This window comes from Streptopelia decaocto (genome assembly GCF_964273445.1).
Source record: "Streptopelia decaocto genome assembly, chromosome: 2".
Classification (NCBI taxonomy): Eukaryota; Metazoa; Chordata; class Aves; order Columbiformes; family Columbidae; genus Streptopelia; species Streptopelia decaocto.
The window spans coordinates 130,130,750-130,155,668 of NC_138655.1; the positions used below are offsets into that span (position 1 = coordinate 130,130,750).

General features: G+C 39.5%; 1 protein-coding gene across 5 annotated transcripts in view; it reads left to right on the forward strand.

Annotated features, from left to right (window-relative positions):
- Window positions 1–24,919, forward strand: part of RAPGEF5 (Rap guanine nucleotide exchange factor 5) — a 194,007-nt gene that overhangs the window by 11,627 nt on the left and 157,461 nt on the right. For all 5 annotated transcript variants that reach the window (XM_082047112.1, XM_082047108.1, XM_082047109.1 and 2 more), the window contains exons 2-5: window positions 19,216–19,266; window positions 20,400–20,506; window positions 21,521–21,642; window positions 23,015–23,183. In XM_082047112.1, the coding sequence (XP_081903238.1) occupies window positions 21,624–21,642; window positions 23,015–23,183 (188 nt within the window). In that variant the 5' untranslated portion in view covers window positions 19,216–19,266; window positions 20,400–20,506; window positions 21,521–21,623. The remainder of the gene's footprint in view (window positions 1–19,215; window positions 19,267–20,399; window positions 20,507–21,520; window positions 21,643–23,014; window positions 23,184–24,919) is intronic.

Genomic DNA, 24,919 nt, shown 5'->3' on the forward strand with positions numbered 1-24,919 from the left:
GGAGTCCTGCTTAAAAAGTCCCACTTTTGAGTTGATAATTTGCAATTCAATGTGGCAATAAATATTTACATTATACTGGTAGATGTTTTATTAAACAACAACAACAAAAAACCCAACAACCAAACCCTAAACAATTATTTCAGAGGAAGATAGTGTAGACACAACATATGTTGTATTGGGTCAAGATTGTGGTTCATCTAGTCCTATATCCATAAGTTTTAAGACTGATCTGACAGGTAACTGTTTTAGCCACAAATAAAACGTTTCTTATTCTTTCAAGAGAGTGTGTGGGCAAACGTTGTATAGTCTGCCTTCCTCATTGTTTTGTTTTTCTGATTTCAAATAGGCAGAGATGATGCCTTATACTCTTATGCTTGGGGGTTGTTACCACCAGCTATTGTTGTTACAGCTTTTCACGTTACTCGTGTACAAATCCAGCCTTTTAATGAATCTGGCTAGTATTTTCACTTCAGACTCATCTTGGAACTCACATTTACAGACCTTGTGTGTGGTGTTCGGTGATAATGACTTCACAGGAGAAGTAAAAATATGTTTTGGTTCATTCTGTTGTTAATGAAAGCTTGCTTTTTTTCTTTTTTTTTTTTTTTAAGTAGTTTTGAATATCACACCTTTAATGTAAGTGACCTTTCTGTTATTCTTATGAGGCAGGGAACTTCCAACTTCTGCACAGCTAGTTTTTATATATTAGTTTTTAGAGCAAGCAATCCCAGCCTCTCTGGATGACTCTTTCCATGCTGTGATAATTTTTGTTACCTTGTTTTGAACTCTGTCTGGTTTTGCAATGTCCCTTTGAACTTGTGATGGCTTGTGCTGTATGTAATATTCTAGATGAGACTGCACCGCTGATTCATGTAAATCATGTAATTTCTTCCCTCTTTCCACCATATAGGCTTTTCATCCTAACAATCTGCTATCTTTTGAGACTTCCTGGTGACACAGATTAGTTCTTCACTGAAGTGGCTTTGCAGCCATTCAGGTTGCTTTCTTTAAGCTGATATAGTTAATTTAAAGCCACATAAGTTGTCAGCATTTTTTCCTTCCAACGAATGTTATTTTGCATTTGATGTGGATAAACATAATTTAACATGGAGTTGTCCACTCGCCTACCTTGACTAGATGCACCTGAAGTTGTTTATAGACTTCTAATTGTGACTAATCAAAATCATATAAGCAAAATTTCCTTATCCTGATACTGACATCACAAATATGTTTTATTAAACAGCATTCAGCCCATGGTATATCATTGGGAGTTATTTGTGATTTCTTTGCCTCAATGGAAACTGACCATTTAATCCTGGTTTTGTTCTTCATTACTTTGCTATTGCTTGATCATTTACAATATTTTGTCTCTTCAGGAAAGACTGCTTTACCTTCTTTATGGGGAATTCTGTGTCTTAGGATGAGTCTGTTTGATGTCTGTTAGAGATACAACTATAGAGTATTGCTGTGTAGATGGTCTCTGAGCATACAAGAAAACCAGCTTATATCATGTCAGTCTTGATCTTGTTACAACACACTATGTCTAGGGCTTCCCTGTTCTTGTAAGAAATAGAAGAATATTCATGACTAACAAAACTCATGTTCAATGGGTGGATAACTGTTTGGAAGGCTCTACACAAACTAGTAATCAACAACTTTGTCACATAATCACTGCACAGGGCTCTGCAAGAATATCTCTTTGCTCTGCTGCTGTCTGTATTTTATTTAAAAACTGCACTGATGTAGTGAATATGCTTGTTAAGAAGTAGCTACCTGTCCAATACATTAAAGAAGAAAAAGCAGGGAGAGGAAGAGAGTTGTTTATTCTTTTTATTATTTTTTTATTTATTATTTTTTTTTTTTTAAATTTCCTACCTAGGCAACTTTATGGCAAAACTGCTGCTAGGAACAAGCAAGTCACTTGCCAAAGATATTCGAAGAACGTTGCATTACAGACAACTGCTCTCTAGTCTTATAAAGCTCTCTATTAAAAACAGGGACAGAAAATGTCCACGTAATGCACTTTTGCATTTAAACACAAAGTGTAGCTAACAGAGCAATGCTGCTTTTAAATCAAAGTTGTGGTCTTATTAAAAACAGTGGAAACTTATGCTCATTGAGAATCCATTTATTGTGGCTGTAGAAAAGGACCTACTGCAGTTGTTTATTAATAGCAAAACACGTTAGAGGAAAATTTATGGCAGGATGGTGGGAGTGGATAAGGAACACCACATTCTTTCATTCTGTAAATAAAAATAATGCCAAAGAAGCTCTCCTATCCAGAGACAATAATAATTTATTTTTATAAACCTGAGTTAAAAACTGTACCTGTTACTGAAGAACTAAAGGCAGATTTTGTGAGACTTCCAAAACTGGAAACCTGATTTAAAAATAAAAAATTATTTAAGTTAAGCAAGAAAGAAGACTGAATCTTCATCCTTTCATTCAGCAGTTGTTGGTGTTATCTGACTTTTAGAAACAAAGCTAAATACTGAGAGTCTGTGAGTCATCTTCTTTTCAGCCTGTGCCAACTCCAGTTTCACTATGTGTATGCTTGTTTCTTTATGCTGTGACTTTTTCCCTCCTAAGTTAGTCATTGTTATCTCTTGGCACAAGTGGAGAAGTTAAAAACATCAACAAGCATGAGGCATGCTAAAAACATGCAAACAAACCTCCTGTGTAATCTTCCAAACCCCAGAGCGTTCCCGTTCCCTTTACTTTGTTGTTCATGAACCCATCTGATCTTTTGATCATATCCTGGTTGAGGGAGCAGGGAGGTGAATTCCAAGGCAAGGGTTTGCTGGCTGGGAATGGTGTCCTAGAGACCCTTTCCAGTTAACTTCTTCTGGCGCGTCTGGTGCTCACCACAGACATTATGGCATTGCATGGAGAAAAAGCAGCAAATAGATTAGAGGTGAAAAAAAAAATTGTTAATATTTTTGCAAGTTTTGATTTTTTTAACAAGTCTCATGTGTGTATCTATGTACCAAGAAGGTGCTGAAACTCTGTTTAATTTGCCACAGTTATTTTTGGCATAGGCTTAGACTGGCTTAGGTGAAATTGGTGAACCCCATGTGGTTTGTGGTGGTGGTTCCACTGAGACAAGGACTGGTCTGAAATCATCTCTAAGATGCTGATGTGGGAAAGGATGGAACAGGGAGTGATTTGATTGGGATGAGATTCTTGAAGACAGTGTATCTCAATCCACTCTAGTGCTATAGTTTAACCAGTGGCTCAGATGTCCTTGCTGGATGAGCTTTTGAGATTGTCAAGGTGAAGGAACTGGAAGAGTCTGAACAAGTATTACCCACTTTAGTAGGACATCCAGGCTGGCCCAGGCTTCCTTAGTAAACTGATGAGGGCAGACTGAGTGTCACAGCAGACTGTTAGGGTGTCAATGACATCTTAGTTTTTGTTAGTGTTTATAGAAACACAGGTAGATTACTAGGCTCTGGCAGCTCAGTCACTGCAGTGAGGAATACTGCAATGTATTAATCCAGTGGATCACTTTGCTTCCCTGATTTCAGTCTAAATTCTCTGACTAATTAGCATCTTCCATGGGCATATTGTTTGAACTGGCTTTTAAAGGCAGCAGCTCCCCATCTCTCTTCCACTCTCCTCTATCTAACCTCCTGCTTTGCATATGTCAGAAAGCATTGGCTGACTTAAAATTATATTTATTACTGACTTTTAAATCTGGCTGGGTTGGTAACCAGGACACTGTGGACAAATGGAAGGAGGATAACAGCAGATTGAAGTGATCAATGTTGCAAGCGTTGGCTACCATGCAGAATATTAAAGAGGAAGAAAGATTATTCTCTTGCCCTTAGACCTGAAAAAATGTGGTCAGTCTGTACCTCTGGTCCTTTTATTTCCATGGGACAAAGCAGCCCTTTAAGAATCTTGGGGTGAAGAGTCAGTGTGGTGAAGCAGAAGAGGTTCAGTTCAGCATTGCTGCTTTAGATGGACATATAAAGGAGGATCCTCGGAGAGGCATGGTGTGTGTGGTGGGGCAAGGAGGATGCAGCTCCAAGCAGTAAGGGGAATGCTTGAGCTGCTGCTCAGTCTGATGGTCAGAAGCTCCTCAAATGTACTTTCCCTGTCCCTGACTGCCAGGCCTGACTGTCCTCAGGTGGTGGAAATGTGACCCCACAGAAAGGCAGTGATATGTGAGTCCTTTCCTCTGATTGTACTACAGCATCAGCAGACAGTTCTGCTGGCTCTTTGAGGTTGCTTTGTTCAGGATACGCTCAGTTATACTGCAGCTGTGAGTAATGCAGAGGCTATTCTACTTTTCTTTTATATGCCCTGGGTCACGTAACTGATAAGCATGCTTATGTTCACATTGTGTCCTTCTGCTTCTCTCTTACGTGTTCTAATGCGTATTTCGTTAAAAATAGTTACAGTGCTACTACTGCTGTCCTCAGTGAAGGATGAGATACTCATCTGGGTTGTTATTGCAGATTGTGCAGGTGCAGGCTGTGGTTACTGCCTCATGGACATTTTGAAACAGCCTTGAAAAGATCAACCACAACTTTCAAGGCAAGAGACTTCTGTTTTAAAACAATAGTTTATAATTAGTTGACTAGAAAGGCTGCTTAATAGAGTTTTACTGGACTGTAACAACTACAGTTAAACCCTTAACATGATCTTATGATACATATTTTCTGGACTATCCCCATATCTGGTGGATGTCTGGCCTGTTCCACAGTGAGATAAGTAACCCCCCAACAGTTCCCTTGGAGGAGTAATCCTTGTTACAGCACCTGATGTACAGAGATCTTGTTGAAATCATAGAGAATTCAATCTCTTTGGCAAGAGAGTCATCTGACAGAGTTATGTATGTTCAGTTTCATAACTTACAATTCACCTCTGATCCTTGCACTGCTGTGATTCTATGGACTTCTTTTTATTCACTGCACACATGTTCACATGTTTTTCATATGGATTTAGACTTTAGCATTCCTCTTTTCTTTTTTTTTTTTTTTTTTTTTTAATGTACCTTGAATATGGGAATAAGATTGATTAGGCTATAGACATCATACGGTGGGACTTCTGTTGGGATGCAGAATTAGATAATAGTTGTAAATGCAGTTAAAGGTTAATTAATTAAGATAATTTAATCAGATGTAAAAACAGAAAAAATCTAATCATTTGACTCTCATCTAGGTGTTCCTGCTCCGACATGGGGATTGGACTAGATGATCTTTTGAGGTCCCTTCCAATCCCTAACGTTCTGTGATTCTGCGTGACTCTCAAATTATGGGTTTTTTTTACCTTTTTTTGTAAAGGAAAAAAATTTGTGCCTTTATACTTGTTTAAAAGCCTCATAAGACATTTAAGGAAGGAAACAAAGGGATGGGAGCTCTGTGCTTTAAGTACTAGATCTTGTTTTGATGGACAGTTTTTTACTGAGGGCTGGGAATTACCAGGATTAATGACCACATGTGGGACAAGATGTGGAACCAACTGAAGGAAGATGTGTTTATTTATTTAGGCTTCCTATTTTTTTCATATATACTCTCTCCACAAAGGTTTAGTGCAACATAGTTTAGTACTTACTTCTTCTATGAATTTGAGTGTGGTATCATCAGAGAGGGCATTAATCTCACAGGAGTAGCTTGTCAAATTTTGTTACTTTTTGCTTAAACTGAGTTTGGTTGAACATCTGTACTCTAAGCCTGAGGAGAGGTGCAGGATCACCTGTACAGGACTCGTCTGATCTCGTCCATGCTGTCTTGAAAATAAATAAGTGAGGAGAACCCTTATAAGGACCAATTCTATTAATGACATTCTCAAATGTCTCTTACTGGAGAAAGGTTATACCCTTCAATCCTGTAGATCAAAATGAGAAAACTCACTGGTGCCAGCTGGAAAATCTCAAGAGATAAAGAAACCCCAGCCCTCACTCAGAGGGATCTGACTTCCACAGCAGTAGAAAGGACTTCTAGACTCGAGTTTAGAATGAGTAAATTTGTAGCAAGTAAATTCAGAATAACGCAACATGCCCACGTGCTTTAGTAATATAAAATGCGTGCAAACAATTGTTATTTGAAAAAAGAATGAAAATAAAGATATATACCAGAAGAAAGGCAGGTAATTAAAATTAAGGGTGAAAAATACCAGTAAGTAAATAAGTAAATCTGTCTCTCTAGGGCAGAATCTTAGAACAGTTGGGGTTGGAAGGGACCTCCAAAGATCATCTAGTCTAACCCCCCTGCAACGAGCAGGGACACCTTCAACTAGATCAGGTTGCTCAGAGCGCCGTCCAGCCTGGCCTGGAATGTCTCCAGGGATGGGGCATCTACCACCTCTGGGGCAACCTGGGCCAGTGTTTCACCATCCTCATTGTTAAAAATTTCTTCCTCATGTCTGACCAAAATCTCTCCTCTTTTAATTTAAAACCATTACCCCTTGTCCTATGTCAACAGGCCCCGCTAAGAAGTCTGTCCCAATCTTTCTTATAAGCTCCTTTTAAGTACTGAAAGGCCACAATAAGATCTCTCTGGAGCCTTCTCTTCTCCAGGCTGAACAACCCCAATTCTCTCGGCCTGTCCTCATAGGAGAGATATTCCATCCATCATTTTTGTGGCCTCCTCTGGACCCTCTTCAACAGGTCCATGTCTTTCCTCTACTTAGGACTCCAGAGCTGGACACAGTACTCACACAGTGGGGTCTCACCAGAGTGGACTAGAGGGGCAGAATCACCTCCCTCAACCTACTTGCCAAGCTCCTTTTGATGCAGCCCAACACATGACTGACCTTTTGGTTTGCAAGTGTACAGTCTTGCCTAACTTCAAAGACTGTGTTCTTCTTTTGTTCGACCTATGTTCATGAAGGAGGTTCCTATCTAAAGATGTCTGAACTGTCTCTGTGACCTTATGGGGGTGCTGAGTCCATATTTTACTTTCTTAATAGCTTAATCTGCGTAAGATAAGTAATTTATATTGTTTTATTATTATCTTATCATACTAAGTAAATCCTATATCTGTTAGGTACTTGGCATTTTAGCTGTTTTTCCGTGTCCAAAAAATACAAGACTCTTCTGTGTCTTGCATCTATTACATTTTCTGATTCTATAACTTCTCAGTCTAATGAAAGCTAAATTCACTTAAGCTGCTTTTATTGGTTGGTTGTATACACTGAAGTCCTGTTCATGTTCTGATCCTGTTCCATATTTAATGGTTATTGCACACTACTTCCTATGCTACTCTATCTGCTAAGTAATCATGATCGAATGATAAAATGTGCAGTAGTTTCTGGCACACCAGCAGAGAATTTTGAACTGCCTTGTTTTTCAAGTCCCTCCCCATCTCAGTAGTAACAAACATTTGGAGATGGAGTGCACTTGAGTTTTCATTTGTTCCTGCTCCAAGAGCCAGACCAAAGGTTTTCAAGCACAAATAAGATGTGATCATGGTCAGTGTAATCCCATTCTGTAGACTGTTTGAAGGTGCCAATAGCAGAGCTCCAAGTAGTGGTGAGGCTCTGCTGAGAGCAGGTGACGAGTTCCTGGATCTGCTTTGCCAAGGAATTGCTTGTGTGATCCAAGGGAACAATTATTTTTCTTTCCTCACATATTGAGTGCTTTTAAAGCTCTTTGTACAAGGAGGCCTTGACTGCTTCATGAAACTAAAATAGTTAAACTTTAATAGTTTTTCCATAAAAAAAAGTAAATTACAGCTGTTTTTCTGGAAGTGCTTAAGAACTCCCACTATCCAGTCCGTGGTATAATAGGTTGGCACTGGCTTGTGCCAAGAGCTACTGTCAGTGAAGTTAATATTGTTCCCAAGAGGTCACGTAACAGAGTGCTGCCAACACAAACAACAGCACTGCAGATTTTCAAACTGTTAAGGCTGCACTGCAAGCTTCTTTAACGAGCACTTGTTCACCCAGCTCAGAGGCTGCTCCTGCTCTCTGAAAACCTCAAAAGTAAGAAAAGCAAAAGTCAACAGTTTTATTCATTATTTGTTGTTTTAAATGTCCTCTAGGCTTTTGAAATTAGTGGGGCTACCCTGGCAGAGAGCTTGGATGTTCCTAGCCCCTAGCTGATCTTTACCAGTAGGTCTTAAAGTGCTCTGCAGAGTGGTCATGGTTGTTCCCATTGCATGGGAAGGGAAATGACTTGCTGAAGGTTGCTACCACATTAGGTTCAGGAATAAAAGTGAGGTACACTGAACTGTCTGGTGCTTTGTCCAGTAGGTCAGTTGATCTCTGCAAAATCACAAAAATCAGTTTATCAGAAACAAAGAGCAAAGAATTTCCACGTCTTGTACCTGAAAGGAATAACTGTCACCTACTTTATGCGTAGGCAGTGATATACTTGGAGCTCTCTGAGACCAGCGACATTAAAGAACAGGGACATTAAAACATGCCTTTGCACACTTGTAAAGCAATTAACGGAGCATTTGTGTGCAGTTCATTAAAAAGAAAGTTGCCAGAAATATAGGCATTTTTCAAATAGTAAACTAAACTGATGCAATTTACTGTGAGGTATTTTCATAAATCATAGTCAAAGCACTGAATTTTAGCTTTGTCTTTTTGTACTTAAAATATTAAATATACTGTAGTTATTGAAATCTATAAAATAGATTCTTTATTTGCATATTGCTTCTGAATAAATTAAGATTTTAATGTATTTTCTTATTCCATAATATATACTTTGCACTGACATTTTTAGCTATTTATTGTCAGCATCATTCAGAGCTGATGAATATTTGCTAATGTTTGAAGTTTTTTTCCTGCATCTGTGTTCACTGAAATAGCTGCAGGAATATTGGATATGTTTTCCCTTCTGCTGTTTATTAGAATTCTTCAGCAGAGGTGAGCATTCTTGCAGCAGGGTCATGGGGGCAGTTCACAAGAAGGCTCCTAAGCCTGTACTGGGGGAAAATCAAGTCCCTAACGATGCTCATTTTGCCTGACACCAGAAAGGGAGCATTTGAACTTACATCTGCAAGATGGGTGGTAGGTAGTGACAGGTGAGATGAATCACTTGTTCAATTGATTGTCTGCTTTAAAATTTTTATTAATCTCTGACAAATGTAGGTTGCTGAAGGCCAAGTTCTGGCACCAGTATTATCTGCAGTGATGCTGACAGCAGAGGTACATCAGCTGCTGAGCTGCTGAGATGTGGCACATTGGGTAATGTGACGGGGAGAAGTTTTGGTGAAACACTAACATGAAAATATGTGAATTCAAGAGTCTTTTTCAAACACACGATGCTCCTAGAAAAGTGTTTTGGGTTGCTCTGCACCTCCACAGATTTTCCCATGCCTGATACAGCTGGTAGGAGAAGCAGAATTAAGTTGTGCCTGGGATTATTGGAGCAGGACAGAAGAACAGAATAATTTGGGTTTGAAATGACCTACCGGAGGTCGTTTGATCCAGCCTCTGGTCCAAGCAGGGCTGACTTCAAAGCCAGAGCAGTTGTGCAGGGCCTGGTCTGGTCAAGTTACAAAAATTCCAGGAAGGAGATTGCAGAGCCTGGGCATTAGTTCTTGTGTTTGACACACAATTTCCTCATGAAGTTTCCTTTTAGTAGTGCAGGCTTGTGAGTCAGGCTGCCCGGCTTGCAGAATGTCTTTGCCAAGTTGATGTGCCATCTTGCTTGCTTTTTTATTTGGAAATATGTCGTGAGAAGGTATTTTGCTGGCAGCACAAGAAATGTGCCACGAGAGGTACTTTAGAAAGCTTTTAAATATGCAGACAATTTGCATTTTCCTACTACTGATCTTTCTTTTCACTGTTTTGTTGATGTCTTCATTTAGATCTATTTGAAAAGGAATGATAACCTGTCACTGGGAACATCTTTCTATTTATAGTATGAAATATCTGGTGTGAATTCTTTTGAAAGCTCAAAATAATGTAATATGAAATTATAACTTGCATCATTAGAAATATTAATTGTTGCATGAAACTTTAATAATCACTAAAAAACCCACCCACCTGCTCTCGTGCACTGCTCTCCAGATCAAAACCAAACAAGGTGCTGATGGCCAGTAACATGATGGTAGATTACAAAGACCATCTACTGTATTTATTAGATACTGAGTTTTAAAAATAAACAAATGCAGCAATATTGGGAAGTTTTCATGGTGACAGTCTGTACAGTGTCTATTTTGTACTGAAAAAAAAGGGAGGATGAAATGTTGCTGACAGCCAGGAGGAGTGAAATGCATTGGGAAGTTTTTAAGGTAGAATTAGGAAAGGTATGGCTGAAATGGCAAACTAGGGCAATAAAGTTAGATTAATGAAGGAACATGAATAGTCATTTAGTGTACTCTGCATATTTCAATGTTTTATAAAGGATGATAAAAAGCAGTAAAATTCGGATTCTTTCTTATTTTCATATTTAATGAACTCTCACTGCAAACATTGTATCAGCATATGAGTTAAAAACATCTATAATGTTTTTCTAACAAAGAGAAGAAAAAACCTGTTTAAGCTCTGTTTCTATATTGTTAACTATGGCTGTAGCACATGCAGTCTACAATTGATCTATGGAGTTAAATCGGGTGGAATTTCTGTTTTACTTAAACTGATGCACTTACATGAATATGAAGGTGGGAGGTGAACTTCCCCATTACTGACACATTTGCATTTTGTCTTGTCATTTTTTGTGAGTGTAGTTAACTTTTTATGTTGACAGAGACACTGAGGGTTTATTAGATGTGTTTTATGCCATCATTCCTTGGATTGTTTCAATTCAGCATAAATGCATGCTTCCTCCGTGACCCACTGCTCAGGCCTGTGTCCCTGCCACCTGCCTGGTGAGCGATGGGGCTTGTATGGCTCCCCAGTGCCCTGGTGGAGGGAAATAATCAGGGTTAAAATGAATCATTATTTAACAAGCTGGTGCAAAGCTGTCGGTCCTTGAGGTTTGTTCAGGACGTGGCTTTACACACCCATGCATGGCTCTACAAAGCAGAAGAGCAGTGGGGATAGGAAGGTGCAGCTGGAGGTGGAGGAAAGACACAACCTGTTTTCAGCAGCTTCATTTTATGATACTTCAATTTGGTTGTGGAAAGGCATCATTAGCAGGAGAGTGATGGTCATCTGTTTTTAAGGAATGGAAAGTTTTTCAAACCCAGGCATCCCCTCTGCCAGTTCACCAGTCCTGCCTTTCTCTCAAACTGAGTTGGTTTCAGTGTCAAGATGCCACAGCATAGGGTACGTACAGAGGATGTTCAGGCCTGTGTTGGTGCCTTCCCAAAGCTGGATTTATCCACGGCTTTTCCCCAGTGATAGGGCTGGGGAAGAGGGGGGAGAGCAACCAGCCAGTCCTGCCATATTTTATTCTGTAATACTTTTTTCTATTCTTAACTCCTTTTGGGTAAAGGAAAGGGCATTTCAAACAAAATTTGCTCTTGTGCACTAAATTATGCTTCTTGCTAGGCTATGGAGACTTTAAAAGTGGCTAGTTTATGCCAGATTAACTAAAAAAAATAAATTTTGTTCCAAGCATAAACTCATTCAGCCCTATTTAGTTTGGTAGGTACTGGAAAACACAGAAAGTCTTCTAAATGCTTTGCTTTCCTGACTGTCATAATCTCAAAAAAGAGTCTTTGAACCAAAAGAGCATCACCTGTCTTTATAAAGAGCTGCCATTTTCTTCACAGCTCCCTTTCTGTTCTTGGGCAGGTGTGAATGAACCATGAGCAGCGGGTTTCTGTTTTGTGAAATAACTTATTCAGATTCATTGCAAGTTCTTGTTATACAGAAAGCAGGTGAGAATACACTCTTCGGTTTCCTTTCACTAATGACCCATTTGGTGCCTCCAGAGAGCTTTACAGGCTCACCTGGGAATCCTACATTGTGAGCTCTACTGAATACAGGTTTCTCTTTTTTACAGCTTTTGATCTTTTTATGCTACACCTAAGCATATGAAGTTTAAGATTATCAGGGGAATGTCAAGTTGGATCTGTCTTTCCTTTATAAAGAGTTTTATATTTAATCTTAAATAAGTATTAATGGAGAGAACTGTTCCATTATAATACTTGTTCTTTGTTATCCATAAATTCTGACAGCAGGTTTCGAGAGGAGCAGTGGGGGAAGGTTGTTTGTTATGAATATTATTTGGCAGAAAGTCAGGCATATTGTACGGTTTCATATGAATGATATCTGCTGAAAGTCAGCTAGCTTCCCAACCAACTCTGCTTGCTGTGCCTTAGCAACCACGAGGAAAAATCTGCTGCCACATGGAAACGGATTGGGATTCATGACAGCACTCTCTCTATATTCAGCCACCCTTAAACAACGATAGCATTTCAGATGCTAAACACAGCACCTATATCTTATTTCTGCTTAAAACCCCCATAATTTAGACAGTAGCAAGAGATGTGAAACGCAAAAATTTGAAGGTGGCCAAGTGATAAGCTAAATTGTTCAGTAATTTTCTTCCCCTGCCCCCACCACTTGCCTGGCATGACTAAGCACTGGGAATAAATGAGCATTTAGTCCTGCAGAAATTGCTGCCTTCTTGTGTTGCAGGTTGAGGAGGGTGTGTCGGGCAGGTAGAGCTCAGCTTTGTTCCAAGATTCATGTTCAGATCAGGGCTGGAGTGGAAATTCTCTAATTATTGTAGCTGGTTGCTTTTAGTAACTCCAGCAAATCTTTTTGAAGAAAAAAAAACAGAGGCTTCCTTCAGTTGTAATAGTTGCAGTGTTTTTTCTTGGTGTTACGGCATTATCATTGTCATGATTCGTAATGAGAGAAAGAAATCTGTCTAGGAAAAAAATAATTACTTTTTGATTTGTGCAGGGAGTGGGAGAGAAACCTGAGGGAAATTAAGTAAATACCCTTGGTAGATTTTTAAAATTTTTCCTGAGCCACTGTATTGTTAGAATTGAATGATTAGTAAAGAAAGAAAAGCACAAACAGATTGGTTTTGAGAGTGAATTTGGATTCAGCTTTATTTGTGGTCCTTTTCCATACACTGTCTCACACGGTTGGAAGTTTCCAGCATGAATACTTGTGAATGTGTATTTTAGGCTTGGATGCTTAAATGCTTGTTGGAAATCTGTCTGAATATATAAAGTCCTTTGTGGTCACATTAGCCAATTTAGGATTCAGGTGTTGAGTAGTTGCAGAAATCCCCCTGTCAGGGAATAGAAATGATCTCATTACCAGGTAGTCTTTGCTACTCCACATGCATTTCAAAATGAGATGATTTTTTTTTTCAGGTTATTTATATTTAGGGAATAAGCCCTGATAGAGCACAGCACTGAAGCATTTGCTTAATTTTAAGTATACTGAGTAATCCAATTTGAAATGCCCAAGTGCTATGCTGAATTTTTAGGGACATAGTGATAGTGCCCTGAAACTACGAACAATTGTTTTCTTTCATTTGTATGCAAAAATGTTCCGAGAACTGCCCAGCAGTGTGGTTTTGATCATGGGCATATTTGCAAATTAAGCCCTGATCAAACAGATACTGATGAGTGTGTTGTAAACAGAAAACAGGTGAAGTTTGTACATTGCAAACTCAATGTGGCATTATGCTTGATTTTTTTGGTAACACACCCAGTTAAAAACCTAGTTATTTGAAAAACTTGGAGTGGAAGCTTAAATAATTTTCTGGGAGGAAGAACTCTGATTCTGCCTTTTCTCATTCCTTTTAATTTTAATTTTAAAAAGAACAATCTTGATTAATAAAAAAAATTTCTTCCCTATCTTTGCCAAAGCTTTTTTTTGTTTGTTTTGTTTTTAACTGCAGAGGAATATCAGAAGCTCTTAGAAGAAAGGCCAAACATTTGCACCCCATATTTGAAATTATTATTTTCCTACAATTTCTATGGCCTTTTCTGTAGTGTTACAATGTGACTTTTAGTGGAGACAGGTTGCTGGCTTCTACCGCTGTACTAAATCCCAGCTGAACAAAACACTTGAATTGGAGCTCGAAGCACTCTTGCTTTATTTCTTTCTGAGCATTGATGGAGATTAAATTGCTAGCAGATGTATGGAGCACTGCTGATGCTACTGTGACTGCAGTGCTGGCAATGGCAGAAATATCAGCAGTTGTTGGAACAGCTTGGGTAGGAGGCAAAGAACAAGCAACTTGTAGGCAAGTCATCCTATAAAGCTGGTATGAGGCCAAAGGAAAATCACAGATCTAAAAATGTGAAGGATATTCAAATTTATATCCAAAAGGTATGACTGAAAACATGCTCCACAGTATCTTTAGCCCTTGATTAGAACATTAACCAGATTGTAGTAAACACATAGGGAGTTACTATAGAGGAGCCAGTTCAATACTCTGCTTAGTAAAGAACTAGCTTGGCATCTCACAGTAAGATAAGGCTTGATCTTTCCAATGGAGACCAAACTGTGCCTTCATTAGTACACTTTTTTTTTGTTCTGTATTATGTTGTGGTGGAATTTCTTTCCAGACCTTTCAAAAATCAGTTTGTGCTCATATACTAAACTATTATCATCAATGTCTTTGCATGCTTAGCTTTAGATAATGGCAGAGATGCTCCACTTGCTTAAAAATACTTGTCCTGTTGAGGCACTACTAATTTAAACCCAGATATAGATGTTGCTTAGTAGTATCAGACATTGAATTAGCTACTGTTTCTGAAAGTCTAGCTGGAGTATTTGATTCTTTGGCTAATGATTCCATGAGCTGGTCATATGGATTGTAAAGAAGCATTTCCTTCTGGTTGTTTTAAATTACTTGCTGGTCACTTTATTCTAATCCTCCCATTCTTTAAACACCATTGCCCTACACCCCGTATTTCGAGCAGTTTTAAATGGCACAGTAAACTTCTTTATATTTTTTCCCAATTTCAGACTAAATTATCCACAGCGTATGCAGGCTTGGATCCTAGCAGTCCTATTCCAAAACCTTTTCCTGGACCACCTATCCCAAATGTCCTCTTCTGTCACATGCAAGTCTTGTCCCCAAGCTAGGATGCCATCCTCATGCCATGTTCATACTTCATGCTCCTGATCACCCAACCCAAGACACCAGCTCCCTGCTTCTTTCTTCCTGTATCCCCAGCAGGGAAGCTGAAGCCACCTATGCACACCTACCCATGTGTGATGGGAGAGCCCTCCTGGAGGACACCCAGCACTCTGGATCTACTTCTTGTATGGTCTCCTGTCCCAGGACCATATGTGCTGCCACATGAAGAGCAACAAAACTGGTGAAGGGTCTTGAGCACAGTTCTTATGAGGAGCAGCTGAGGAAACTGGGGCTGTTTAGCCTGGAGGAGGCTGAGGAGACCTTCTCACCCTCTACAACTACCTGAAAGGAGGTTGTAGCGAGGTGGGTGCCTGTCTCTTTTCCAAAGTAGCAAGTAATAGGACAAGAGGAAATGGCCTCAAGTTACGCCAGGGGAGGTTTAAATTGGATATTAGGGAAAACTTCTTCACGGAAACGGTTGTCGGGCATTGGAACAGGCTGCCCAGGGAAGTGGTGGAGTCACCATCCCTGGAGGTGTTTAAAAGATGCGTTGATGTCGTGCTTAGGGATGTGCTTTAGAGGTGGACTTGGCAGTGTTAGGTTTACGGTTGGACTCAATTATCTTAAAGTTCTTTTCCAATGATTCTCTGATTCTATCCCCATCTCCTCTCTGACACATGGTTTGGCAAAGCTTCTCCTCAAGCTGGTGAAGCGGCATGGGGAGAAGCTGAGGTGGCAGTGCCTGGAAAGCAGTACTTGGCATGGGCTGCTATAGCTGTTCCAAGGTGATTTTCATGAAAGATGAGTTGTTTGCTTAATGACTAATGAATTTGCTTTAAAAGCACATTTTGGCTCATTCTAAGAGTTATTTGCAAATGTATTTTGAATTGAGGGGTGTGTGTGTCAAAATCATTTGGGAGGAGTATCCTATATTTACCAAATACCTTCAGGGTGGAATGATGCTTCCCCCAAATGGCAGTTTAATTGTTGGGGTTTTCAAACAAAGCCTGGACCTCCCATCCACTCCTTTTGCCTCTGTCTGGAAGGTGACTGCCCAGTTTGTCCCTAACAGCCAAACTAGAGTCTGTTGAGCAGAGGTATGCTCAGTAACACAAAATGAAAGGATTTCGTCCTAGCTAAATATTTATTGAGACGAGATTAAAAAAAAAAGCAAGGACATAAACTCCTAAAATTTGGTATGAATTTCAGCCTAACTGCAGTGAATGTTTCAACATTACACAGGCTGCAATAGCATCAACAGGAAAGATCATTTTTTTTCTAGTCCAGAATGCCACTTCCACTTTTATTTTCTTGTATGCTATTTCCATTTTCTTGTATTTGTGGAAATTTTGTGTGTGTAGATTCCTGCATGACATGCAGGAATATACTCTCCTAGGCTCTCCGATGTGTCACACTTGCTCCAAGCTGAAACAGGTTCATGTTGTCACCAACTGAAGCTGTTGTCCTGTCATCCCTTCTCCCATTTCAGGGCTGTGAATTCCTTCTCTCTCCCCTGCTGCAGAGCTAGCACTGTGTGATTTGAAAGGCAAACTAGAAGGCCTTTTTCTTTTTTTTTTTTTTCCCAGTCTACTAGTTTTCAGCCTTAGTCATCTTTTGCAGATTCCTTAGAAGTAATTCATAGCTCCAGCCATCATCTGACAGCCAGGCACATGCCAAAGTGGGCAACGTGAGTTCAGTTTTCCTGAAGCGGGAATTAAAGCCAGGTCTTCTGTTGTCTGGAGGAAAGGGGATGCTTCCATCATGGACATTTTGTCTGTGCACTTATGAACCTCCTCCTTCTTTTGCTATGTGTGTGTGTGCTGTTGTGTGGGGTGGGTTAGTAAGTGCAGCCAAATAAAATGTTTTGTTTTGAGTTGAAAATGGAAATTTTACTGCTTGGTGCTTTTTTTCACTTCATATGAAGTAATTAGTGTTGATGTGCTGCCTAAGCAACACCAGTTGTCTTGGTGGCTGAGGCCATAGTCCCTGGAGGGTGGGATATTTTGACCCAGTCCCTGCTCCATATCTGTTGTGATAAGCCAAAGTGTCAGAGTACCAGCTTCACCTGAGAGTAATGCAGAAGGAGGAACCACAGCCCAAGATAATACTGGGAGGACATTGCGTCCAGGGGACCTGCAGCTGGCTTGATCCTGTTTTGTGGGGTTCCCTCTGTTGCTGAGCTGATTTGGCTCCCTGCTGCCTAGCATGGGACCTCTGCTTCAGCCTCCCTCTGCTCTCCTTCTCCTCGTCCCTCCTCCCAACTCTTTTATCCAGCCTTTTCCTTCATGTTGCCTCTGGAGCTTTCTGAACCCTCTGAGAGCTGGTTTAACTTACTGAGACACTGTAACTTTACTTCCAGTCTTGCTTTACTGAGTTTGGTCTTATACTGCCATGTAACTACACCCTGCAGTAGTGGTATTTGCCCTGGCTGATGCTCAGCTGTCGTGAGTGCCAGGGACCAGGCCAGTGCCATGCCAGGGGCTGCAGTTCTCACCAGCACCTCTGGCATTAGTTTGCTGATGATAACGTCATTAGCCCCAGCCTGGGAATGGAGTGGGGAGGGGGAAAATCAATGTATAAGCTTCAACTGTGCTGCTGCAGGGAGTGAGGCTGGTTGAATGAAAGACTTGGACAGAAACCAAGTGAAGCATTGGTATGAAGGGCTGCTGCAGAACTGAGGTGTTAATGACGTGCTGGCTTGGAAGAGTAAGTGGGATCTGAGGCAGTGTTATACACTCTACGGCATGTTTGTTAGATATGGGTGAGGGGAATGAAGCTTTTATGTTATAGTATTTCCATATGGACCTACTGTTATGCGTGGAACTACACTAACATTTGTGATGTGTATGGAAGGGTAAACAGCATTAGACGCTTCTGCAATTTCTGTCGCTTCCCTTTCTAAAAATACAGTAAGAAGAGTATAGGTGGTGGAAAAAGCAGGTGGCATAACTGAAATATGGGGTCTCTAATTCTTCTGAGCTGTGGAGGATGATTTTTTTATGATTACAGTATACAAAGTGTGAATTGGATCCTTCTCAAAGTGAGGAATTAATTATGTTGCCTGCATTGCCTCCCATTGTGCTGCCAGTGCACCTGCACATTTTTTGTTCCCCTTCCAGGCTTCTTTTAGGCAATGTTTATTTGTCTCTTGTATGGCTTGTATTAAGATAGAAGTTGACAGTAAGCATCAGAGTAGACGATATATTGTCTTTTAACACTGACACAATATGGAAGTATGGTGGTGGGGTAACCTCACTCTCGTAGAGATGTTTATCCTGTCTCTATCTGCCTTCCAGAGTTCTGGCTAACTGATAATTTTATAACTTTAAATGCTCAGTCTTTATTGATCAGCAGTAAGGTTTTGGCATCTCATTTCCCTGCTGTGAAGAGTTATATGTAATTTTCCTCCTTATGTCCTCAAATATGAACCCTCTCTGATTTAATTGAGTGATTGGTTATTCTCATGTTACATAAAAGAGAGCAGAGAAAGTCTGTCTTTCTCTGTGCCATTTCATTAATTTTGTATAGTTGCATTATGTCTCCCATAATCTCTCCTTTGTAAGGTAAATAGTCACAGTCTTTTCTGTCTCTTCTCATATTAAAATTTATCCAAATCCTTTATTATTCCTACTACTATTGTCTGAATCCCCTCTAACATTGGAGTGTCCATTTTTGGAGATGCTGTTACCAGTGCACTATGTGGCATGGCAGAGATAATGCTGGTCTATATTAGGGCAGTGTTACCTCCCTGCTGGTCACCTTTTTCTTCCTCATTTATCCTTATACTTTTTCAGACTACAGTTAAGAATTTAATTTAGAAGAGTGGTCTTCATTGTGAAGAGTTCTGTGACCCTGAGGTGTCTTTACTGAATTGATAAACTTTGCTTTAAGAAGTATTAGAGCATGTGTAATTACATTTTCTCTCTCTAGTACATGCTGCTTTTAATGCTGAGTTCATAACAATACTGTCTTTTCATTTAGCTTTTTTAAAGTTTATCTTTAAATTCTTCACAGTCATTTCTGGTCTTTCCTGACCAAAATAATTGTGTATTGTCTAGAGACTTTGCCTCCTTATTGCTTACATTTTCCAGATAGAGAATAAAAGTAGTAAGCAGCACAGAACTGAGTTTACCAAAACTTTTTGAAAAAATAAAAAATTGAAGACTTCAGTTAGACTACTTAGATGACTTGATAAATTCTTTTTATTTAGATTTCAATAGCTAAAAGACCTAGATTGCTGCTACTTTTTTTTTTTTTTTTATTCAAAAACCAGAACAAAACTAAAGCTTTACCAAATTGTCTTACAGACCCTGTCTAGAAGAATTTCAAATCCCTATTTGGAAACTCCTTCAAACAAGGTACTTTTCAAGCTTCCTTTTTAATTCCGTTTTGTTGAACAACATATTAGGAATCATTTTGCTTTGGTTCAACCTCTTAATGATACCTTTGAAGACACTTATGAATGTGGCCTGCAGTTAAATCTAGCTAACAAGTTATCATTTGTGTGTGTTAGAAATTGTCTACTTCTATTACTCAATTTGCAAACTGAATTATTGTGAATGACAATGTGTACACGCTTCCCAGCTGTGTAAATGATTGCCACCATTTGGATTAGTTTTGCAATATTTGAGAGCTATATTTTTGCATCTCATAAGACTTTATTATCTCAGGACAATTTTATATTCCTTGAAAGATTCCCAAACATAGGAAACAAACAAACAAACGAACAAGGTGAATCCACAGCATTGTTTTTCTTTCAAGTTAGTTATTTGTATTATTGATGTGTTTTACTGGGACGGTGAGGAAACATCACAACAGAAGCCTGAGTTAAATTCGTCAGTAGGGAGGTAGAGAGAGTCCAGATGGAATGTGGTTTTATGGAAGTTGGAGTTGGGTCCTGTTTTGACAGACACATCTGCAGGCTTGAAGTATAAGGCAGGAATCAGGGATGGGGGAAGTCAGAGGTGTGTCCATTCTGGACACCTGGCAAGGTATGGATGAACTGACCTGGAGCTATCATAGCATACCTCAGATGTTTCTGAACAAAAAGAAAAAAACTATGAAATGGTGTTTCAATATGTATTAGGCTTGTATTAAATTATTTAACTCAAATACAAATGGAAAAATATTGAACTGTATCTGTGTGGTCTTGTAATGGTTAATATAGTCATCTTGCTTCACTAGAAAAACACTTATTTTCATTTGAACTTGTCTGTTGTTCAAAGTTAAAGCTCACGGATTGTGAAATCTCTGCTTTTCTAAGGCAGCAAATGTAAAATAGTCCAGCCCACGAGGGTCTCTGTGACCCATGATACTAATGGGCATGACAGAAGTTGGGGTGCATTTCCTATGAGGCTTTGACTGCTTGCTTGTCATTTAGCTGGGGAGAAGGCATTGCTCAGCAGGAGGGGACTGGGCAGTGCCAAGGCAATTTACTACAGCAGGAGGAAATCGCTGTTTGTCATAGTTTTCAATTTCTCTTTTCATTCAGATTTATGGAGAAAGTTCTTCCTGTGCTGGGAGAGCTCTCAGGAATATTTTTACTCTACAAGCGTCTGACCTGATTAAAGACAGGGTGTACCTTACTGGCATTTGCAGGTAACCTGAGATCATATTTTTAATCAACTAGATGGGTTTTATTTGCATTTGTCTATGCCGTGGTTTGACAAGTGAGTAAATTCTGAGAGTCAAATTTGGTGTGTATTACTAGGAACCAAAAATCTTAAAGATTTATTTTATTTTATTTTTTTTTAAAACCGCCTGTATTTTAGTATATTTTCTTATGTTACTTTGTCAGTTTTCAGAAAGAAACAGTGGCCTGGTTGTATGTCCATTAATTTAATTTCTTATGATTTCATATACAATTGTGTTTGTCTGTTATGTTGTTGAAAAGAAAGTGTATTAAATTCAGCCCTGGTCTGGAGTTATAAAAGAGATTAATTGGATTCCTAAGATTTAGTTACACAGTGATTTTTGCATGTAATTTATGGAATATTTCTGTAATGAAATAATTTTCCATTTGTGTTGCATTACAGTATAAATGCTTCCTCCTATTTTCAATTATGCCAAAGTATACAGGTCTCTATTATAGCACCATTCATTCATATCCATATTTAGGAAAAGAGATATGATTTAAAAAGAGAAGTTTACCAATAATGTGCAAGATGAAGTACATCCTAGAGCAGCACTTAAGGTCTTACACATACATTGTGTAGCCGTATTGCTTATGCCTATGCTCAGAAAGAAAAAATCCTGAGGCTAAAAGCTGTCTTTTATTTAACTCTTCTACATCTTTGGATGACTCTCTGTATGCAGCACAAATTGATAAAAATATAACATATTGTAAAGTGTGCCACGTGAATTAGGTATGTAAGGGAACTTACTCATCTAACATGAGTTCCCTTGTTGTAACTAAGGGCATCCCCTGAGACTTGCCAGAATAATTTCTTCCCTTGAAGTGAATAGGATTACAAAAATCAGTAATTTAGACAAAAGGCTTGCCCTGCTGAACAAAAGGATTCACTTTTAATAGCTTTTTATAAAAGCTCTTTATGATAAAAGAACATTTTAACATCACTGTAGTGTAAGAAGTTATGTTTTGCTTATTTTCAGGAGGAGCTGTGTTGGATCAGAACTGGTAGACTGGCTTTTGGAGCAGTGCCCTTTTGTGAAGTGCAGGTCTACAGCGGTTGGAGTGTGGCAGCTCCTGCTGGATATGGGCATTATATTATCAGGTCAGTCTTGATAGCCCTTCATGAGGGAGGCTCTCAGTTTCTCCTGCATAGGATAAGACTCACATTTTGATGGGAGAGGAAGGAGGGAAAGAAAAAAAATGCAGATTGGTCCATTTTTCTTCACAGTTGTTTATTTTACCATCTCTTTGGTATGCTCACCTCTGTGACATTTCATTTCATAAATACCAAAGATTAATCTCTTGGTTTGGCCATTTTTTTTCTTTTTGCTTTTGCAAATGTAATTGCCTATTGCCAAGCTGCACACAGCATGCATGTCTTTTCCAGCCTATTTTTTTTTTAATCTTCAAGCTCTTTTACGTTTTTTACAAAACCACGGCTGTTTAGTCACTGCAGATCATGGCTTCGCCAGATGCCTTCTCTAGCAATTAGTGATTTCCCCTTCCGCTCTCTGTTTTTCTTAGTTTTAGATTACAATGGAATGAGAGAGAAGATTCAGCTCCTTGAGACGGCTGTGATGCCAGGGTCTGCCCAGCTGTCCCCACCTTCCTCACCAAATTTAGGGGTTAGGTCCCGTTTATGTGGTTGGTGACTGTTACATTGATAACCAGCCTCTGGGAGTCTGATGGACTTTACATCGTAGCTGGGACTACGTAGGTAGCTTAGCTCAGAAGATACCCAGCCTGGGGTCTGTGCTAAACACTTAGCTTTCCTCTTTGTGAAGAGGTGAGGTGTTATGGAAGATTGCTTATGTACACAGACAGTATACTTGAAGATTTTCTTCTGCTCCAGCTACACTGACAGCATGTCTGATCATGCAGGCTCATCAAGGGTTGAAAGACTCTCCAGCAGGAGCCTGTGCTTCCAGCTTTGGACCTTATCCTTCGATTCACCAGTGCAATCCCAGTTATGCCAGGGAAAACAATGACTTTTGTATGGGTGCATTATCTTACCCAGCTCTAATCTACAGATTCAGTAGCCCTGAATTTGAGGAAGAAACTGCAATAATGATGGGCTACATCCCCATTATTGAACTTTGTTTACTAGTGCCTGACCACTAGCGAGAACAGATTAGAAGTCAATGGCAATTGATGCTTAGAAATCTGACAAGTGGAAGGTTTCTATCCCCTGACTCTGTACTGTTTCCAAAATTGCTTAAATACTCAGCAATCTTAATGTTTGAATTTCAGCAGCCTGGAGATCTTAAAGTTGAGGTTTTGGGCTTGTCTGGTTTGGATGCACTGAGTTAATATGAGAGGGCAGGATTGCTTCTATGCTGAGTTTGCAATCCTTTTGCCCTGTCTGGTGGTGCAAGTCAGCATTGAAGTCAAGTGCAAAATAGAATGTGGTGTGGACATAGAGTCTTTAAACAGTAATAGTTTAAAGGATATCTGATGTTATTTTTTTCTAACAGTGGACAGACAAGTCTATTTTCAAGACACACATGCCTTCTACCAGTTCTCAGCGGATGAATGTACCTACCTTTTCTGTGAATTTGAGAAAGAGGAAGGATGGAAGAAGGGAGTAAAACTCCTACTTCAACTACTGCCATTGTCTCCTCCCAGGATTGACATGTGTAATCTGTAAGTGCGCATGTACGGCTGTTTGCAACTTTTCCTGAGTATTTAATAAATGGCTGGCTTATAATGACTCTGTTTATCCCCAAACCACTGTGCAAATGAGTCAGCTTTCTTTTTAGGGTTGAAAAGCTTTGTAGAGATGGGCTTTTCTTCTGAGAAAGTCAATGTGGGTAGAAAAGTGAGGGCACTTGACTTTTTTTTTTGTATATTGTGGTTCTTATGCAGTAGCTTGTTGACTCTAGGTTGCTATATTACCTGGGCAAGTGGCTTTTTTTTCTTTCTTTTTTTGTTCTCCTTTGACATTTGGAGGTTTTGGCACAAAATTGGCAGCTGTCATGCTGTGAAGCTGATTAGCTAGCAGATCAGATGCCCTTGTCCTGTGTCAGGATCAGCTCTCAGATGGCTAGAGATGGGTGGAAATGTGGTAGCTTCAGTCACCTGCTTTTAGTTTGCTACTTCATGTTCACCAGAGCTCTGTAGTCTCATATTGCTATTCCTTTTTCAGACTATGCCTTTTAAGAGTTTCACTTCCTATATGTCTCTTCTTCCACCTGACTATTGGATGTTATCATACCCCCTGTGCTGATACAACTGAGGTCTAAATGTTGCCTATTTAGAGCAGCTAGAAGGAAACTATAGTCATTTGTGCCACAGTAGGGAGGCCAGATTATAGGAAAATGCTGTCAGTGAGAGGTCTGGAGGCTTGTGACTCTTCATGCCTTGGCAAAACTGCAGTAGCTGGCCTGGACAGACAAGTTTGGTTAAATTCTTTCATTGTCCCTGGCATGAAGAAGCCTCAAACCTGGTACTTATACTGTGGAGAACGATTACTCTAGCAGTAGTAGGATTTATTCACTTTGATGTCAAAGAGAAAAACATTTTTCTGGAAGTACTTTCCTTCTCTACATACTAGATTTTAAAAACACGTTGTCTCAAATAAATGCCCAATGGAACTATTTTAAAGGAGCACAAAGCCCAAAGTCCTTGTATGCTGTCTCAAGCTTAGCTTCTAAAATTCAGACATGTTTAGCTGATAGAAAAAAAAAAACAAACTCAATAGTTTCTCTGCATGGCTTAGGGCAGAAACTTGATTCCCTGCCCTGTTGCTGACTGCCCTCACTAACCAGAAACTGGCAGTGCTGGAGTGAGGATTCTGTTGAAAATGCATTTATTTGGTCAGCTTGAGTGAGTGTAGCCAAGTGATGGGGACCCCAAATTGGCTAGAGCAGGGGACTGAATGTGATCCTCTAAGCAGATGACTCATACGGGAGAAAACCTTCGAATATTTCTGCAAATAGAAATTCTTGTCTTCCAGCCTACCCTGGTGCTAAGCACTTTGTCTCTCCCTTAAATATCAGGGTGATTTCATCTGGATTTCAGTGGGAACTGGGGTTTTCCTCATTATCACTGCCAATCGGGCCACTTTTCATGGTTTATGACTACTTGTACAAAGGCTTTGAATCAAAAAGACAAAACAGATAGGTCATATTGATGTGTTACATGAAGGATGTTGGATAGGAAAATGGATTGAAGATTTTTTTAGGTTTGAGTTAAAAATGTCCTGCATGCTGACCTTGGCAAAGAGTACCACTATTTTACAGTCTGCTTTGCTGTTTTATCATTTCAGTGCAACTGTCATTTCTAGTGGAGGATGATCCCTGTCACATAAATTGAACAATTATTCATTAATGTACATTTCCAACTCCTTCCTGCTCACATTATTCAAATTTTAGTTGAAG